The sequence below is a fragment of the Cajanus cajan genome, chromosome 4 (assembly GCF_000230855.2).
Source record: "Cajanus cajan strain Asha chromosome 4, NIPB_CcT2T_4, whole genome shotgun sequence".
In the NCBI taxonomy this organism is placed as follows: Eukaryota; Viridiplantae; Streptophyta; class Magnoliopsida; order Fabales; family Fabaceae; genus Cajanus; species Cajanus cajan.
In genome coordinates, this window is record NC_138520.1 from 5148581 (window position 1) to 5166658 (window position 18078).

At 28.2% G+C, this 18078-nt stretch overlaps 1 protein-coding gene across 1 annotated transcript; it reads left to right on the plus strand.

Annotated features, from left to right (window-relative positions):
* The first annotated feature begins 2325 nt into the window (after positions 1 to 2325).
* LOC109801985 (Sugar isomerase (SIS) family protein) lies at positions 2326 to 10126 on the plus strand. The gene is made up of 23 exons (XM_020363163.3): positions 2326 to 2501; positions 2592 to 2668; positions 2794 to 2875; positions 2979 to 3026; positions 3164 to 3319; positions 3413 to 3509; positions 3596 to 3638; positions 3821 to 3888; positions 3990 to 4074; positions 4334 to 4382; positions 4727 to 4799; positions 4902 to 4962; positions 5379 to 5445; positions 6207 to 6263; positions 6364 to 6417; positions 6508 to 6636; positions 7351 to 7414; positions 7514 to 7587; positions 7824 to 7877; positions 7982 to 8050; positions 8763 to 8852; positions 9101 to 9208; positions 9892 to 10126. The coding sequence occupies exons 1-23, from the start codon at positions 2460 to 2462 to the stop codon at positions 9940 to 9942; spliced, it is 1698 nt and encodes a 565-aa protein (XP_020218752.2). The 5' UTR covers positions 2326 to 2459; the 3' UTR covers positions 9943 to 10126.
* Positions 10127 to 18078: the final 7952 nt, after the last annotated feature.

An 18078-nucleotide genomic window follows, 5' to 3' on the forward strand; every position in this document is an offset into this window, starting at 1 on the left:
ATTTTCTCGCTTCATATTAATCATTAGACTTTCATAATTCATTAATAGATTTCATAATTTTATGAAATAATAATAGGTTTTAAGAATAAAAAAATATTTTTTAATATAAAAATTTAATATATATATATTAATTTTATAATTTATAAATTAAAAATAATTATGTATTTCAATGATAATTTAGAGTCATACTTCTTTAATTGTCGAAATAATTTTAAATGATATATTTGGTCTATTTAAATTTTACATATCTTCATAAATATTGTTATTTTTTTCTCTATCTAAAGTTCCCTTATGTTTACATTCTTTCAATTTTTTTTGTACTTCTTCCACTTTTTTATTTATTTATCATATATTAATATATATATATAAGGCAAATAACTTTTTCAATGATCGACACTTATAATACTAAATACTAAAGCAAGGCTATACATATTTCATTATAAAAGTGAATAACTTATCTAATAAATACATGTAGGAAAAAAAATTATATTGATAAACATTCTTAATGACTATCATTTAAAACACTAAATATTAAGAAAAAACTTTCAAAGATTCAGCTATACAAATTTCGTTCATGGAGTTATTCTCATCACATAATTTTAACCTATATATAAAAACAACCTTCAATCATTATATTCTTACCATTATATTTCTTTTCATTCCCAAGTGATTCGTTAATATTGAAACATGATATGTTTTGCATATTATCTGTTTAGTAATTATTTGTTGTTTCATTTGAAAATAATTTCTAATGCATGATAGTTTCATTTTTATTTTGTATATAATTTAAAAATGCATATTATGTTTTGTAGATGGAGAATCTAATTCATAATTACCATCATGTATTGGAAGATAATGAATAATGCATAAATGAATTTTCATTGAAAGATCATTATTGTTTATATAAGTAAAACTAAAAGGAATGGTAGACGATCAAAATTATTTGAGAAACCTATTGTGTTATCTAATGATTTCATAAATTTTCTCTATGTTTTATGAAATATCTGTATTATGAAAAAAGTTTAAATTTTGATTCCTTATATTTATTATTATCCTTTCATTTGATTTATAAAATTTTATAAAATACATGTTAAATTGTAATATATGATTGATTTTTTTTTTTCTTATTGTATACATTTAATAGTACATTCCTTTAAATTTTTTTATGAGATTATTATGTTGAAATTTGAAAATCCTATTTAAGTAGTGGAAAAAACAGACAATATGATATACTTTATTGTTGACTAAACCATGAATAGAAAAAATGATGCATATCAAACAAATTAAAAAAAAGGATTTTATATCATTTTTTGGAGTGTTACAAGTCAAGAATTACATTTACTTAAATATTATTTAGTTGTATTATTTTAAGTACTAAGATTTAAGTTATTCTTTAGAGTTTATATAATGTATTATCTCAGCCAAGATATTTTATGAGTTAGTTGATAGATATTGTTTATATAATATTGTGATAGTTAAATAATGCAATTTTGTGTTTTTTGTTCTTTCATTTTAAGTATATTAAATTTATAAAACTTAATCAATTGATGTAATTAATTATCATAAATTTTGAAAGATGAAACAACTCAATCAATCAATAATTTCAATATATGTAAGTTACTAACATTTTTAAGTCAAGAATAAAACAAAAACATAATTTTACATCTTTAAATAAGAAAAATATTAAAAAAAATTTGTACAATTGATAATTAAGACTATATTTTTTTTTTCTTTTCTTTGATAAGGATGCATATCTCCTATAAAGATAAAGAAGTATTTATGATGATCATACTCAAGTTAGGATCATCTCTATTTAAAAAGGTATGACTACGGAATCATTTGAATTAATTTTTTCTTTTATAAATGTTACATAATTAACTTATTATTATTATTATAAAATAAACATAACAACAATTTTAAAGTATAAATAAACTGCAATTTAAAACAAAATTAATATAAAAAATTTATTATATGTTATTATATAAAATATATTTTAAATTGATAATCCGTGCATACATTAGTTGGTTAATAATACTCGTACTCCTACTTAATACATAATAAATAATAAAATGTTTTAAATAATAATATGAAATAACCTTAAACACGTAGTTTAGCGGTAGGAATTGATTCATACTTAAACACGGTCAGGGATTCAAATCTACTTTATGTATGCAGCCGCGTTAAATCTTAAGGTCAGGTATTTCCAACAACTTAATCAAGAGATTAATCACTTCTATTTGAAATAGATCCTCTAGGAGCCAAAAATATAATAATATGAAATAATTTTTATATTTCTAATAAATGCTTTGTACTTTTATTCCGTGGACGTGTAACCTTCGCCACTCGCCAAGAAGAACCAAGTGAGCTCCGAGGAAGCTCCTACTTACATTCAACGCACAACGCGAGTCTCGAACTCACTCTCTCTCTTTCACACACACACACTCTTCCTCTTTCCGCATATGGCTCTCATCTCCGACACCCAGCCATGGAAGGACCTCAAGGTAACGCAACGGAATTGATCCACCTTATTCTTATTTCTCATCGTGATTCCAAAATTACTCTTAAACGCCACGCGTTTCCACTCTGAGCAGGCACATGTGGACGACATCAACCAAACGCATCTACGCGATCTATTGACCGACGATAACCGGTGCCAGTCCATGCTGGTGTAAGCAGTGTTATGTTTATATTCATTCTCGGTTTCTAAGTCCAAAACAGGATAATTCTGAATTCCGATTATTCCTGTTTGAAATGCGATGGAAGTTAATTTTTGTGAATTTGCATGCTATTTAGTGACTTCGATGACATTCTGCTCGACTATTCGAGGCAACAAGCCACTCCTGAAACTATCCAGAAGCTCTTTCAATTAGCAGAGGTTGTTCATTTCACATTCATGCCTGAATTTTTTATCAATCGGTAAAACACAAAAAGGACTTTCGTAATTCTGGTTAATTTTTTCTGGTGTTAATGTTTTGTAGGCTGCATCGCTCAAAGAAAAGATTAACCGCATGTACAGCGGGGAACATGTAAGCCATTGTATATAAATCTTACAAAATTCCATAATCCACACACATAAACACACTCATGCCTTTAGCTCGTGTTAATATTTTTTTTTCGATTTTTTTTTATTTATCATTTTTGGATAATTTGGATTCACTTTCAGATAAACAGCACGGAAGATAGGTCAGTGCTTCACGTGGCCCTTCGTGCTTCAAGGGATGCTGTCATACAGAGTGATGGGAAGAATGTTGTCCCTGAAGTTTGGAAAGTTCTTGACAAGATTCAGGAGTTCTCTGAGCGGGTTCGCAATGGTTCTTGGGTAATGTGCTACTGCAGTATCCTACATGGATGTTTCGTGAACACTTGAACTAGAAGTTGTTGAATATTAACTACTAGGTCTTGTTTTTTAAAGGTTGGTGCTACAGGGAAGCCTTTGAAGGACGTTGTTGCAATTGGTATTGGGGGAAGCTTCTTAGGTCCCCTGTTTGTACACACTGCTCTTCAAACGGGTTGGTTGGTTATAGCATGCGCACACACACATGTAGTATTTTGTGGAGCCATTGTCCTTGGTTGAATATATGTTTATATCTTGCAGACCCTGAAGCTATTGAATCCGCAAGGGGTCGTCAGCTGCGCTTGTAAGTATCTAATGTTATTGATGTCTTCAAAGTGTGATCGCAAGGATTAGTTGATTGCAACTATATGATATTTTCTTTTCTGAATATGGCTTACTGTAGCTACATATCTTGAAGCAGGCTGTAGCCGCTGTACCATTTCCATAAAATCAATCTCATCATCTTCTATTTGAATCTATCTGCAGTCTTGCAAATGTTGATCCTATTGACGTTGCTAGAAATATCACAGGATTAAATCCTGAAACAACTCTTGGTAAATGATTATATATAATGGATAAATAGATTGATAGATAGATAGATAGATATGGAGGCTTATCTTGCATGTCTTATTGTTGTTATTTGTGATAATTGCAGTTGTGGTTGTTTCAAAGACTTTTACAACAGCTGAAACCATGCTGAATGCACGAACTCTTAGAGAATGGATTTCATCTGCACTTGGGTAAGTGAAATATTAAGAGTAGTTGTTCAAAGATAGTAGTGCTGGTTGGGGGTTTGGCAGATGCCTTCCTTTTTATAAGGAAACTTGCAGAACTGGATTTGGAACCTATACTGCCCGACTTAATGTGATATACACCCAACTCCCTGTCCCCAGCTTCTAAATATACTCACTGATTATTCAAAGGATAGAAAGTGGAAAATATTGAAAATAGACTGATAATGAATTGAAGACTGTCTCATCATGATATCATTGCTTCCAGGCCCTCTGCAGTTGCAAAGCATATGGTGGCTGTTAGCACAAATCTCACGGTATTACCATGTTTTCCTTCTTTTGGCATTATCTGATTGATTTTTCTTCAACGTGTAACTCTTTGTTCATTCATGTATCATTTCTTCTTTTGATTGATCACTACTGTTTATCTTAATACAGACATCCAGTGGCCTTGCTTTCTTAAATCCTTAACTATGTGCATTTTTTACAGTCACGTGCTATTAAAACATTTTTGTGCAGTCAAATTTCTTTAGTATTATGTTTACATTTTTGTGCATTTTTTCTTTAATAAGAGAAAAAAAATCATAAAACATACATTTTATGTTTATAACTATTGTTGTACCTCTAACTAATTTTCTTTCTTCTTTCATTTATGACGCAGCTTGTGGAAAAGTTTGGAATTGATCCTAACAATGCTTTTGCATTTTGGGATTGGGTCGGTGGCCGGTATAGTGGTGAGTAATGTTTCTTCTATTTCCCCTGATTTCCTACTCTGTTAAAAAACATTTGAAGTTTTCAAGTTTCAACTGATTTGATTATGATGACCTGAAATGCAGTTTGCAGCGCTGTTGGGGTTTTGCCATTATCTCTACAATACGGTTTCTCAGTAATAGAGAAGTATGTCCTTCATTCTTAGTATGATTCTAATCTGTAGGCACTTCTTCTAGAGGATAATGTTCCTAGAAATAGTTTAATTTATTGTGGTTTGACTCAATTCTAGGTGCTTGTTGTCTATTGCACCCTAGAATAATATTTGTAGGTTGGACTGGCTTTATTATGCTTCACCTTCTTCCTTAATGAAATAATCAACTTCATAGATTACATGAAGGATGTAGATAAGAATTTTTTATATCTATGCTACTTCATGACTTTTTCAGAAAGAGATATAGTGTAGTTAGGTCTCCATTAGTATGTATTCAAATTTCAAATATGCTCTGCATAATATTGATCCTGGTTGTAAAATACAACCTAGTTTTGAAATTATGTCACACGTACTTCTATGTTTTCTTTATGACTGTGTCTTTTTTCTAAAGGTTTTTAAGGGGTGCTTCAAGCATTGATCAACATTTCTATTCACAGCCATTTGAAAAGAATATACCTGTAAGTGCCCCTTTGCTAACCTTTCACACTTTTGAGTTTTGAGTTTAATTGTACATGACTACATGTGGGTCTCTGCATGTTCAAGCATTTTTTTTAGTGTTTGTGATACTTTATACAGGTTATCCTTCCAGTACTGTGAAGGAATCTTACAAGAGATAATTTTATATTCTGTAATTGTAATATAATTTTGGGTTCGAATGTTTTGTATGGATCTATTATTTTTAAATTTAATGCTTCAAATATTTTTTGTATTCATATCTTAAATTATTAATCAAAACTAATATTAAGTTTTGACTGTGAGTAATAGGTATGGGAACTCCTTTCAGCTTTTTCCCCCCTCTCTGGACTACTTTTCTCTTTTAATGCATTCCTTTTTTGGAAGGGAAAAAAACTGTTGGGGGGGTATTTATGAGAATTTGACAGATTTTAAATCATAAGATGTTTGATTGCTGGAAGATTTTTAAAGAGGGAATGGGAACCTCCATTCAGCTGTTATTTCCTCTCTTTTACCCCCTTGTTTCTTTCACTCTTAGGAGCATTACCAATTCCCTAGCTATGGACCATTTTTTTCTCTTAAATCTTATTATATATTACTTTTTATGGAAATAGAGATGAAATCATAGGGATGGGTATGAATTTGGTTCATTGTTATTTTTTAGATCCATTGATTCAGGGACCTTTGGTTCTCTTGTAATTAAGGTGTTTTGTACTTTTGTCAAATACATGATGAGATGCTCATTTACATTTTATGAGTACTCTAGGTGCTTCTGGGTTTGTTGAGCATATGGAATGTTTCATTTCTTGGATATCCTGCCAGAGTGAGTACTTATTTGTCCTGTTCTCTACAGAATTATTTATTAGGTTTATTTGTTCTTAACTGGCGTTTGGTGAAAAATGAAACTTTTGGTACTCTTACAGGCCATCTTACCTTATAGCCAAGCTCTGGAGAAGTTTGCCCCACACATTCAACAGGCAAGTTTGTTGCAGCATTGTACTTGATTGTTATTTTAATGCTTTTTTTTGTTCTTATAATATGTTTTATTATTATTGTTTTTTCCTTAGGTTAGCATGGAAAGTAACGGCAAGGGTGTTTCAATTGATGGTGTTCCTCTACCATTTGAGGCTGGTGAAATTGATTTTGGTGAACCAGGAACTAATGGGCAGCATAGCTTTTATCAGCTCATACATCAGGTGATTTACTTGATATTCTATAATAGGGTGTTTGGCCTTAGAAGGTTTAATAAACATTTGTGAAAACTGACTTGAAAATGCTACTTGTCTAAAGGTTTACCAATGTTAAAATTATTAATGTCAAAAGTACTGCTGTCTGGAAGTTAGTTTTGGTTTAAAACACATTCTAATGAAAAAATGTCGACAATTTCATGTTGCAGTTGATATTTCAATCCTAGTTTTTACTTTTTACTTGTTTTAAATTCTAATCCTTGGGTCAAAATAGAGATTTTGACATGTACAAAATCAGGAAGAAATTTCATGTGTATTTTCATCCTTCCTTTGTCCTTCAAATCAATATGAGCACAAATATGCTCTGGTATAATGGCTATCTACTTATCTTTAATCTGTGTTTTTCCTCTAGGATATTTAAAGTCCAAGAGCACAATTCTTCTATGTTAATGTTTCAAGTGAGACATTCCTATATGCTGCTTTTCTTAATATTTCCATAGCTGACCTGAATTTTCTGCTTTGTTATTGGCCTATTCAAATAACATAGTATGGCAAACAGTAGGTATTTATATTTTAGCAGTTTAGAATCTTATTTTCTTGTTGCCTCTATTTCAATTTTAAGTGGCTTATCTTTTATTCCTCCGATTAATGTTTTTACTGTATGAAAAATATGAATATTTAGGAACTATGCTTTTTGTTGAGAAATTTCTATCTTACTTTTAGGGGCGTGTAATTCCTTGCGATTTTATTGGAGTTGTGAAAAGTCAGCAACCTGTCTTTCTGAAAGGTTAGGAGTATAAATTAACATTATCAAGTTTTGTCATGGTAGTTTGCTTGTTTGAAGTCAATGCTCTGATACTATTTGAGGAATGCATTTTATAATCAGGTGAAGTGGTGAGTAACCATGACGAGCTAATGTCCAACTTTTTTGCACAGCCTGATGCCCTTGCATATGGGAAGGTACATTTATGCTTGCTTCATTCTTCTAAATCATATATCAGATAAAAGTAAATAAGGCTATAAGTGATGAAATCTGTGCTAATGCTACCAACTTGAGGGTAACTGACAAGCAGATTTAGACAGCACTGAACTTATAGAAATACCTGATAACTATTTTTCTCAGTCGTGGACTAGTTTTTTTAGTAATCTTCTCTTCTTTAGTATGAGGAATATGACCATCAATCAAATTCTTGTAGACAGCAGACCAGCTGCAAAAGGAGAATGTTTCCCCACACCTTATTTCTCACAAGGTGATATTACGTCTGCTTCAATGCAACTTGCAGATTTAATAGTTGAATCCTTGGTCCTTAGCATGCTCCATTCTTATTTCATTTTTTAAAAACAAAATCTGCAGACATTCAGTGGCAATCGACCTTCTCTCAGCCTACTGCTTCCATCATTGAATGCTTACAATATTGGGCAGGTATGGAAGTCCTCAAGATTGTGTTCAGTAATTAGAGCAAAATGGTTGATTCCTGTTCTTAGAAATTGTCTTGTCAGTTACATATTTTCTTGAGCTTGTTCAGCTGGAAATTTTAGTAATTCTTATGAGAGTTATGCACAATAATATATTGAATATTCATATCATTGAAATATGGACGAACATTTAATTTATTTTCTCTCTTTTGAAAAGCAATTTGTCATATTCCGAACTAGTCGGTCACACTGGAGATTGAATATGAGAAAAAGGCATTCACTTTGGAAGGATTGAAGGGAGTTTTTTTTTTTTTTTTTTTTTTGGTGTTCTTTACTGTCTATTCCTTCGTGGATGTGTTCTTTGACAGTTTAGCCCTGTATCAGAATAACTGCAGCAAAAAATACCTCTGGAAAATAGTTTTCATTAATTTTTCCTAGTGTTCATATTGTTTTTTCTATTGCTCCAGTTTTTTCTATTTCTATTTCTATTTTTATTTTTATGGTTCTTGATAAAATATGAATGTGCCATATTTGGGTCTTCCATGACGGAGTTGTAAATTCTACATAAGTTGGTCACTTATCTCTCTCATGATATAAGGAGTAAGTCAGTTTTTGTTTTTCATGATGCGATCACTCGCCAAAGTTAGTGTATGTTTTCTTCCATGAGGATCTATTCTAATTACTTCATTGGTCCTAATTCCCTGGTCTATGTTCCTCAGTTGTTGGCAATCTATGAACACAGAATTGCTGTCGAGGGCTTCATTTGGGGAATCAATTCTTTTGATCAGTGGGGAGTAGAGCTGGGGAAGGTATGTTTTAGAGAAGCGTTGTTATTGTGTTGTTATCGAAGAAATTTCTGACAGACTTCCAATTCTTATATGAGAAATATATGTGCAATTTCAATCTTAGTTTTCTTCCCTGTTGTTATTGTGTTGCTATCTAAGAAATTTCTAACAGACATCTAATTCTTATCTGAGAAATATATGTACAATTTCAATCTTAGTTTTCTTCCCACTTTTTCTCTTGATCGTTTTCATCATATTTAATGATAATGCAGTCACTGGCTACTCAAGTCAGAAAGCAACTTAATGCATCTCGTACTAAAGGTGAACCAGTTCAGGGCTTTAATTTCAGTACTTCAACAATGTTGACAAGATATCTTCAGGTATAGAAACCCCTTTGCCTTTCTTCAAAGAAGGAAAAAAGGAGAACCATATATTTACCGTAATGAAATACTACTTCTGTCCCTATATATATATATAAAATAAATAAATAAATAAAACAAATGAGTCTTAGTTTAGTCTTAATATAAGAAACATGGTCTACTTTTTAATGTATTAATTATTGTCTTTTATATCTAATTTATTATGGATTTATTAATGAGTGTTCTATTCGTCTCCATGAAAGTTAATGTATTTTTTTGAATAACTAATATTATAAATTATGCTCATTGGTTGAAAATATTATTCATCAGCTTTTGAGTCATTAAATACATCTATCACCTATACTATTTAATTTTATATTTTTATGGGTATTTATTAGTACAACTAACTTATTTAACTATTTTTATTAGTTTTGATAAATTTAGTATTTGTTTCTTATATATAAAACGAGGTATAAAGTGTTTTTCTGTTGCGTGCTTATGAACATGTGAATACATGCTCATCCTGTTCTTCTATTATGTCACTTACTCATGTTAAATAACTACATTGGTTTTGACCTCTAAATTATAGGCTTGAATCAATTCTGGATATTTTTGTCTAACCCATTTGGGTTCTCTTTATCAGCTTCATGCTAATCCGGTCTGAATTAAGGGGATTTTTTTATTTTTTTTTCTTCATGTGACAGGCAAGTTCAGATGTCCCAGCAGATCTGCCAACTGCTTTACCGAAGATATAGAGTACCTTTTTGCCGTTTGTTATTTTGATGCTGAATTAATAAGGAAATAATCGGGTGAATCCTATATGTTATGTATATACTATATACAGCATGCCTACGGACAATTTTATTTTTCTCTCTCTTTTTTCTGGTGTTTTAACTTGTTTAGCACGATACTTGGATATCCTATTTTATTTTTTCTCTAGCCGTTGAGTTATCTCCTGATGAGAAAAGAGAAAAGTGAAAAGCATTTTGGATTCTAATTTTTGTTTGGACTTGCCCATTGACATGATTAGATATCCTCACTGTTTTCTTTAAATTGTTTAGCACGCACGATACTTGATCATACTTGCAAGGCTTCTTAATATTTCTGGGATTACTCAAATAATTTATTTTACTTTAAGGACAGTTTAAGAACAATTTAAGAGAGGAGGCAATACTTGGGATCAAATTGGTCTATTTGCATGATTAGTGTCGTTGGTCCTTGCTAACTGGGTCTGAAAATGTTTATAACATGAAAAGACTTCATAAAGAATTAAACATGCTTTAATCATTGTCTTTGTTGTGAACCTATCATCAACAACGTGTTTTACTCGCTTACAAATATAACAATTTCGATCTTATAAAGGACGGATACACATGTATCCTAATGGGGGCACTTGCCCCCACTAACATTTTTCTATATTTTATTAATTTAAATATATATATATATATATTATATTAAGATTTAAATGTGTTTTTATTCTCTTAATTGTAAAATTATTGTTTTTAATTTTTATAATTTTTAAAAAAAATTGTTTTAGTCTCTCAAGTCATCAATAACATATATAAAAATGACATATCAAGATAGTAATGTAGTATCAATTGGATTTGATATGTTGTTTTTACGGATAAAGATATCAATAGATAGATTTTAGACAGCAATATTTGATAGATTTCCTGACAAAATTTGAGTATAAAAATTGAAACAAGATTTTCTAAAATTTACAAGGATTAAAAAGACCAATTTTTAATTTGAGAGACTAAAGACAAATTTACCTTAAATTTGAGATATTAAAAACATATTTAAGTCTATTATAAATTTATAATAATGTACTCACACTTGTCATGTTAAAAACTAAGTGTTCTCACTCTTTTCTATATTTTTATTTTGTTAAAAAAGTCAAAGTTAATATATTAAGTTTTTTAAAAAAATAAATCTTAAAATAAGTGTCATGTTAGTTTTTCAATATAATATTAATTATCTTTTATTTTTCATTTATACCCTTCATAATATTTTTTATAAAGTGAATATTGTATTGTATTATTTATAATAAAGAAGATTAATTATAAGTTTTTTATTTCTAGTTTGTATGAAACAACCTAAAACGATACTTATTATAAAATAAAGGGAGTATTATTAGTTATAGTTAAATCAAACTAGTAAAGGGATTAAGGAGTGATAATTGATCTAAATTTATATTATACTATTTTTAAAATGAAAAAAGGTTAAAATTTTGATACGAGATATAGAAAGAGATATTTTTGAAAGTGTTAAAAATGAGAAAATCATTCAATATTTTTAAAATATAAAATCTCATAGAAAATAATTTAATGTATATTTATATTTAAAAAAATGTAAAATTATATATTTAATACTATAAATTTATGTATTAATATTGTCCCACTATTTAAAATTTCTGGATCCGTCACTTTATATCTGTGCAAAATGTATAGTTTTCTGTTTTTAGACCCAACCGATATAACTATTTTTGTTTTTAGTCCCAACTTTTATATTAGTGCAAAATATATTAATTTGTTTTTAGTCTCTACGAATATATCATCTCGGCCAAAACCAAAGTAAATGACTACAAACATTATACAAATAAATTACCTGAACTAAAATTGTGACATATGTAGGAACATAAAACAAATTTAGAACTTAAATCTACCTGTATATTACACATTATAATATGCAATTAGAAGGACTCTTACTCTCCTCGTTCTTTCAGTTAGAATGAGGCTATTTGATATAGAATAAAAGGATTTCTGAAAATTTTTCTATTATAAATAAAGAGTTTATAATATAATTTTTTTTAAAAACGTTTATTGACTTGTATCTAATTATGCTTTTAGACATGTGAATATTTTTCCCTTTCTTATTTAGAGTTGAATTTTACGCACTACCTCCGAAATTAGCTAAAAGTTTTTTTTTTCAACCATTATAAACAACCTTTTTTTTATTTTATATTTTTATCTTATTTGTGTATTTGATCTTCCTGATTGTCTATCCTTTTCAACGTATACTTTATTTTTTTATTTTTAAATTAATTTTCAATATCTTTCTTAAATATAATTGATAGTTAAAAATAATTTTATGTTGTAATTTAAATTATTCATCGAGAATATCAAATACTACTATAAGTTATATATTAAAAGATATTTATTTATTGTGAATTATAATTAGTATATATATATATACACTAAGAATTTTAGCAATATATTTGTTCTAAAATAAGGTTCTGTATCAAATAAGTTTATTTTAGTTGAATTAACTTATAAGCTAGTTAAGAAAGCTTATAAGCTTTTCAAACATATGTCTGTGTTTATAGATGTTTGTGAAATTTTACTTATTAGATGATTTTCACCATATTTATGATATATTTTTTTTGTTTGAACATTAGATTTTTTAATACTCTAAATTTTCTAAAATTATTAAAAATATATTTTGATTAGTTAAAGGGATTTTTATAAAATATTCTAGAGACTTTTAATAATAAAAATTGTTTTGTATAATATTTATTGAAGAAATATTTGTTTTATGATATATATAATGTTAATTACTATTATTGTATTTTGTTATAATTAATTGTGTTGGTTTTAATAATCATTTTAATTATTTTTATGTGGATATGTATGTATTATAAAGTTTTATATTTAAAGGATTTATTTGTTTAATTGTTTTGAGGGAAGAAGTTTGTAATTAGAGCTAATTGTTTTAACCAATGGGTTAAAAGTGGTTAAGTTTCAAAAAGGAGTTTATGATCAATTTTCTTTTTACGCTCATCTTTTTCTTCACTTGTAATCTTGTTCTTTAAAGGCTCTAGAGAATCAGAACTAGTGAGAGAACACCCCGAAGATTCACGTCCATCTTCTAGCACACATCAAGGTAAAGGAAAGTGAATAATTTCGCTCTCGGTATGAAATAATTATTAGTAATAAGATTGACCCTAACCTCTTTTTTGTTGTATGCGAAAATCAATTTGTGTCTGTTCCTTAAATTTTGTCTTCTATATGATTTTTTATTGCTCTAGTTGATGATATTGTTTTAAAATGACTAAATTGAACTTAATTCAATTTTTTTTGTTGATAAACTAAGGGATCAAACTTTAAGCATGTATTTAAAAGACAATATTATTTACTAATTATGACATATCTTGTTCGTTAAAAATATATAAAAATAATTGATATTTTAAGTTGTGCAATACACATGTTAAATATTTATTATATGTCACTAAATTTTAAAATAAATTGTCTATATAAATAAATATTATATTTTAATATATAAATTATATTTATAATTTGAATAATTATATATTTAAATATATAAATTATATTTTTAAATTTGTGATAAATGATTTGTATTGTAGCATAAAATTATTTTTATTTATTGATTATTTATTTTAAAAATATTTAAAATTTAATTCATAAATAATTATGACAAATAAAAATCAAATTAGATATGAAGAAAAAAATATATAAAAAATCACTCATCGAATAAAAGTCTTTAAAAATACTCGTGCAAGATAGTCATCGATTTTATTTATGACACACACATAGAAGACAATTCAAGTGAGAACACTGGTTATATGAGAACATAAAAATAACTAATAACAACTCTTAAATTAAAATAAATTATTTAAATTAAAACAATATATATAAATGTATCACATATCGCCGCCATCGTAATTTTTTCTTTATTATTGTTGTTAACTCCATCACCTTCACTACACCTCTATCACATCACCACTATTACCATTCTCGTTGTCGTCACCGTCTCCAACACAACCATTAAGATCTGAGTACAATGACAACGTTAGGGATGGTGGTGATCTGACATAGGTGGTGGCGATAGCGATGTGGTGGAAGCGACGACGACGACAACAATAGTGGTGGTGGAAGCGACAATTATGATGATGGCAACATTGATGATAGTGATAATGGTGGTGGTGGTAGTAATAACGATGGTCATGTGACAACAGTGCAATGGAGGTATTGGTGACAATGACAATGATAGTAGTGATGCGGCAATAATGTGATGGAGGTGGAAATGGTGGTGGTCGTAATAACGCGGATGAGAACAATAATGATAGAAAGAACTATGATGATGATGGTACATGATAACATTTTTTTTAATCTAAATCCCTTATTTTAATCTAGGGGTTGTAATTAATTGTTCTCATGTTCTGATATTAGCAAGTGTTTTTCTCACTTGAGTCGCTCCTTTCCCCCCTCCCACGCATACACACAATGTATGTATGTATGTACATATGAGGAATGATTCACTTACTCCAAAAGTAAGTCTACCTAGACTTACTCTACTAAATAACTCATTTCTACATCTAATTTTAACCTTAAACACTAAAACTTTTAGACCAACAATGTGTCATTAGACGAAATATACAATCTTACTTCACAAAGTTTTAAATACATATAGTTTATCATAAGTAATGACTACTTGGTACATAACTAACCGGTTCCTTAATAAATTGAACAAAGAAAGCTTATTGGAACTCACAAATTTGTTAAAGTGAATGAATTCATGCTACGCACAAGAAACAAGGACAAATAGATCTTTGAAATCATGAAAAAAGTTAGCAAAAGTTGATGCAAAGCCTGCTTTATGTTGACACACGCCACAAAAAAGTTTGTTTGGTATCCTAAAACTGATAAGTAACCTTATTGATCAAATAATAAGTGACAATTTGATGAAGTGCAATTAATGCAAGCATTTAATGTTTCAACGGACACTTCTCATCTCAAGAAACTCATAACGAAGTCAAACAAAACGAGCTTATGAGGAACACTCAAGATTTTGTAACGGTCATCTTCATCTAGGCTACTATATAAGGAACTTCAAGAACAACAAGAAGAAGATTTTTAGCATAACTCTTGTACAAACAAATCATTCTTTTTATAAAGATATTGTTCTTAATTGATTGCATCACGTTTTGTTTGTAAGACAAACAACATATGTAAGATTTTACTCATATATAACTGTTGTTATAGAGTTGAGCTTGGAATGATTTGTTTGTTAAAAGAATATTCGTTTGAGCCTAAAAAGACTTGTTAGTAAAAGAATACTTGGTTGAGTTTAGAGACACTTATTTGTAAAAGAATATTTGGTGTTGAAGTTTGAATAGACTTCGTGTTGAAAGAATAATTAGATAGATTACCTAAAGAGGCAATTCAAAGAACATTTAGGTTTGAGTCAAAAGTGATTTGTTGAAAGAATACTTATATCTTTTTAAGATAGTGAAACTCAATCTAGTTGGATTGAGAATTGGACGTAGTCTTGGTTGTTCAGACGAATTAATATAAAAATTATCATGTGTTTTGTCTACCTCTTCCCTCGCACTCTTTATTGTTAGTGTTATTATTTCACATCTCAGAAAAGTTAGTTTTTAATAAATACTATTCAATTTCTTATTCTAATGTCTATTTTTTTCTCCACAACTTTGATGACTTACAATTTGAAGTTAAATAAATTAAGTAACGTCTTGGTATCGAGGATGATTTAAAGTGAAAACTTAGTCTTAGGACTTTATGTTTTCTTGATTTTGGTTTATTATTGTTGGTTTTTCTATTTAAATTCTTTAGTATTTTTTTTTTGGTTATGCAATGAATTTAATAGTTTGATGTTATGAATAATATTTTAAATTGTTTGAAGTTTGAATTATTGTACTATGACTATGTTGGAACAATGCATTTAGTTTGTTAATTCTGAAAATTTTCATTGTCTACATATTGAGTATATGTTTAGTACATGTTGTATGCATGACCTACAATATATGGAGTATTTCTCTTATAACCTTTGAATTGTATAAGTTGTTTTTGATGATGAACAAAGGAGGAGAAAGGTATATATGTTGTTTTGCAAGTTGTTATAAAGCAAAAGTGTACAAATTACAAGTTTTTTGCATTTTAAAGAGGATTGATTAAAACATATGAAAGTTTATATAGCCTATTGAAAGGATTTGTCATCATCAGAGAAAGTTTGTTGATCAAGCTCAAGTAGAAAAAAAAGATTGTAAATGTTTTGATGATTACAAATGTATTTTATATAGCCTATTGAAAGAAAAGAGTGCAAGTTGTAATTTATTGTATGTTTTGCTTTGTGCATTAGTTAGGTGCTAAATCATTCTTAATTTAAGATTCTTCATTTAGAGTGATGATTGGTGATATGCGAGGTTTAAAAAGGATTTGGTATGAAAAATCAAAGTATTGAGTTTTTACTCAAAATAATCGATTATTTTTAGTAATAATCGATTATTTATTATGTTTTTCAGTAATATAAAAAATCTTTTTTTAATAATCAATTATGTAGTCAAATAGTTTATTATTTCAAAAGTGAGCCTCTAGGATAATCAATTATCTTAAGAAATAATCAATTAAATCGTTATTGGTGAATTTATAAATTTGTGAAAAATAAAATAATTGATTATTCTTAACAATAATCGATTATTTCTATCAAAAAATTCTATAACATTTTTTCATTTTTAGAACTGAAAAGAATTAAAACTTTACAAAAATTGATCATTGAGTGAATTCTAAGAAAAATGTTTTTCTTGAAGAGATATTTGAAACCATTTATGGAAACTTCTAGCATAAATAGAGTGAATTGTCAACATCATTTACTTGAAGGATTATGACTAAGTGGTTTAGTCTTAATATACTTGTTCGTTTTGTTTTGTACTTCAAGTGATATATTTCCTTTAACTTTTTGATTACTTGAGTAGGTTTCTCAAGGTAGATAATATTCTTGAGAAGGTTTCTCAAGAAAGATAGGTATCCTGTAGTGGAGTACTACCAAGGTACTTCTTGAGATTCAAGAAATAATTTATCTAATTTGCTAAAGTATTTTGCATATGATTATGTGATTGTAAAACTTATGAAATTAAAGAATAGTATAAATACTCAATCGAATTGATTGGGGACCGAATGTAGGTCACTAGTGAAAATGATTGAATTAGTATAGATTGTTGAGAAAGTTTCTCTTACCCATTCATTGACTTGAATTTAGTTTTCCATTAATTTGATTACATGTTTATTAATATTTTTTTTTATATCTTGAATATTGCATGTAGGGTAATTAAAATCTGACTTGCATTAATAAGTGTTTTCAGCATTCTATTTCACTTTGACTTAAAATCAATTGATTTAATTGGAAAGTCTTTAGAAAAAAATTTATCTAAGAAAATTAAGAAGAATTCTTAAAACCCAATTCACCCCCCCTCTTGGATCAACCATCTTTTCTAACAAAGTCTACTTAAACTTACTTCACTAAATAATTCATGTCCTACATTAAATTTTAATAATTTAATTATTGAATTAAAAGTTCTTAATACATATATCAAGTATGCAAATTTAAAAAAATTTAGAGAACTATTTGATACTTTATTTCATTAATTTAAATTGAAGAATAATTATAAAATTATTTTATACGTTTATTTAAATTTATATAATGAGATATCAAATAATTTTTAAATATTCTTAAAAATTTATAAACTTAATACGGGTATTGAAAATTTTTAATTTAACGGTTATATCATTGAAATTTGACGTGTGTGAATATATATATATATATATAGAGAGAGAGAGAGAGAGATAGAGAGAGAGAGAGAGAGAGAGAAATCTATTTACTCAAAGAGTAAGTTTACTTATACTAACTTTATGTAGACTAACTCCAAGAAAGTTATTTGATACTTCGTTATATAGATTCAAATTAACGTAAAATTTTTTTTATTATCGTCCATCAAGCTGAATTAATGGAATTAAGTATCAAATATTTTTTAAATTTTTAAAAATTTATAAACTTGATTTATACATTAAAATTTTTTAATTTAATAGTTTGATTATTACAATTTAATTTAAAACGTGAGTTATTAACGAAAATAA

Excerpts from the sequence above, each read along its gene's own strand:
- LOC109801985 (XM_020363163.3), top strand. The coding sequence starts at position 2,460 with ATGGCTCTCATCTCCGACACCCAGCCATGGAAGGACCTCAAG. Across the intron at positions 3,320-3,412 it reads GGGTTCGCAATGGTTCTTGG|GTTGGTGCTACAGGGAAGCC; the intron begins GTAATGTGCTAC and ends TGTTTTTTAAAG. Across the intron at positions 5,446-6,206 it reads CATTTGAAAAGAATATACCT|GTGCTTCTGGGTTTGTTGAG; the intron begins GTAAGTGCCCCT and ends TGAGTACTCTAG.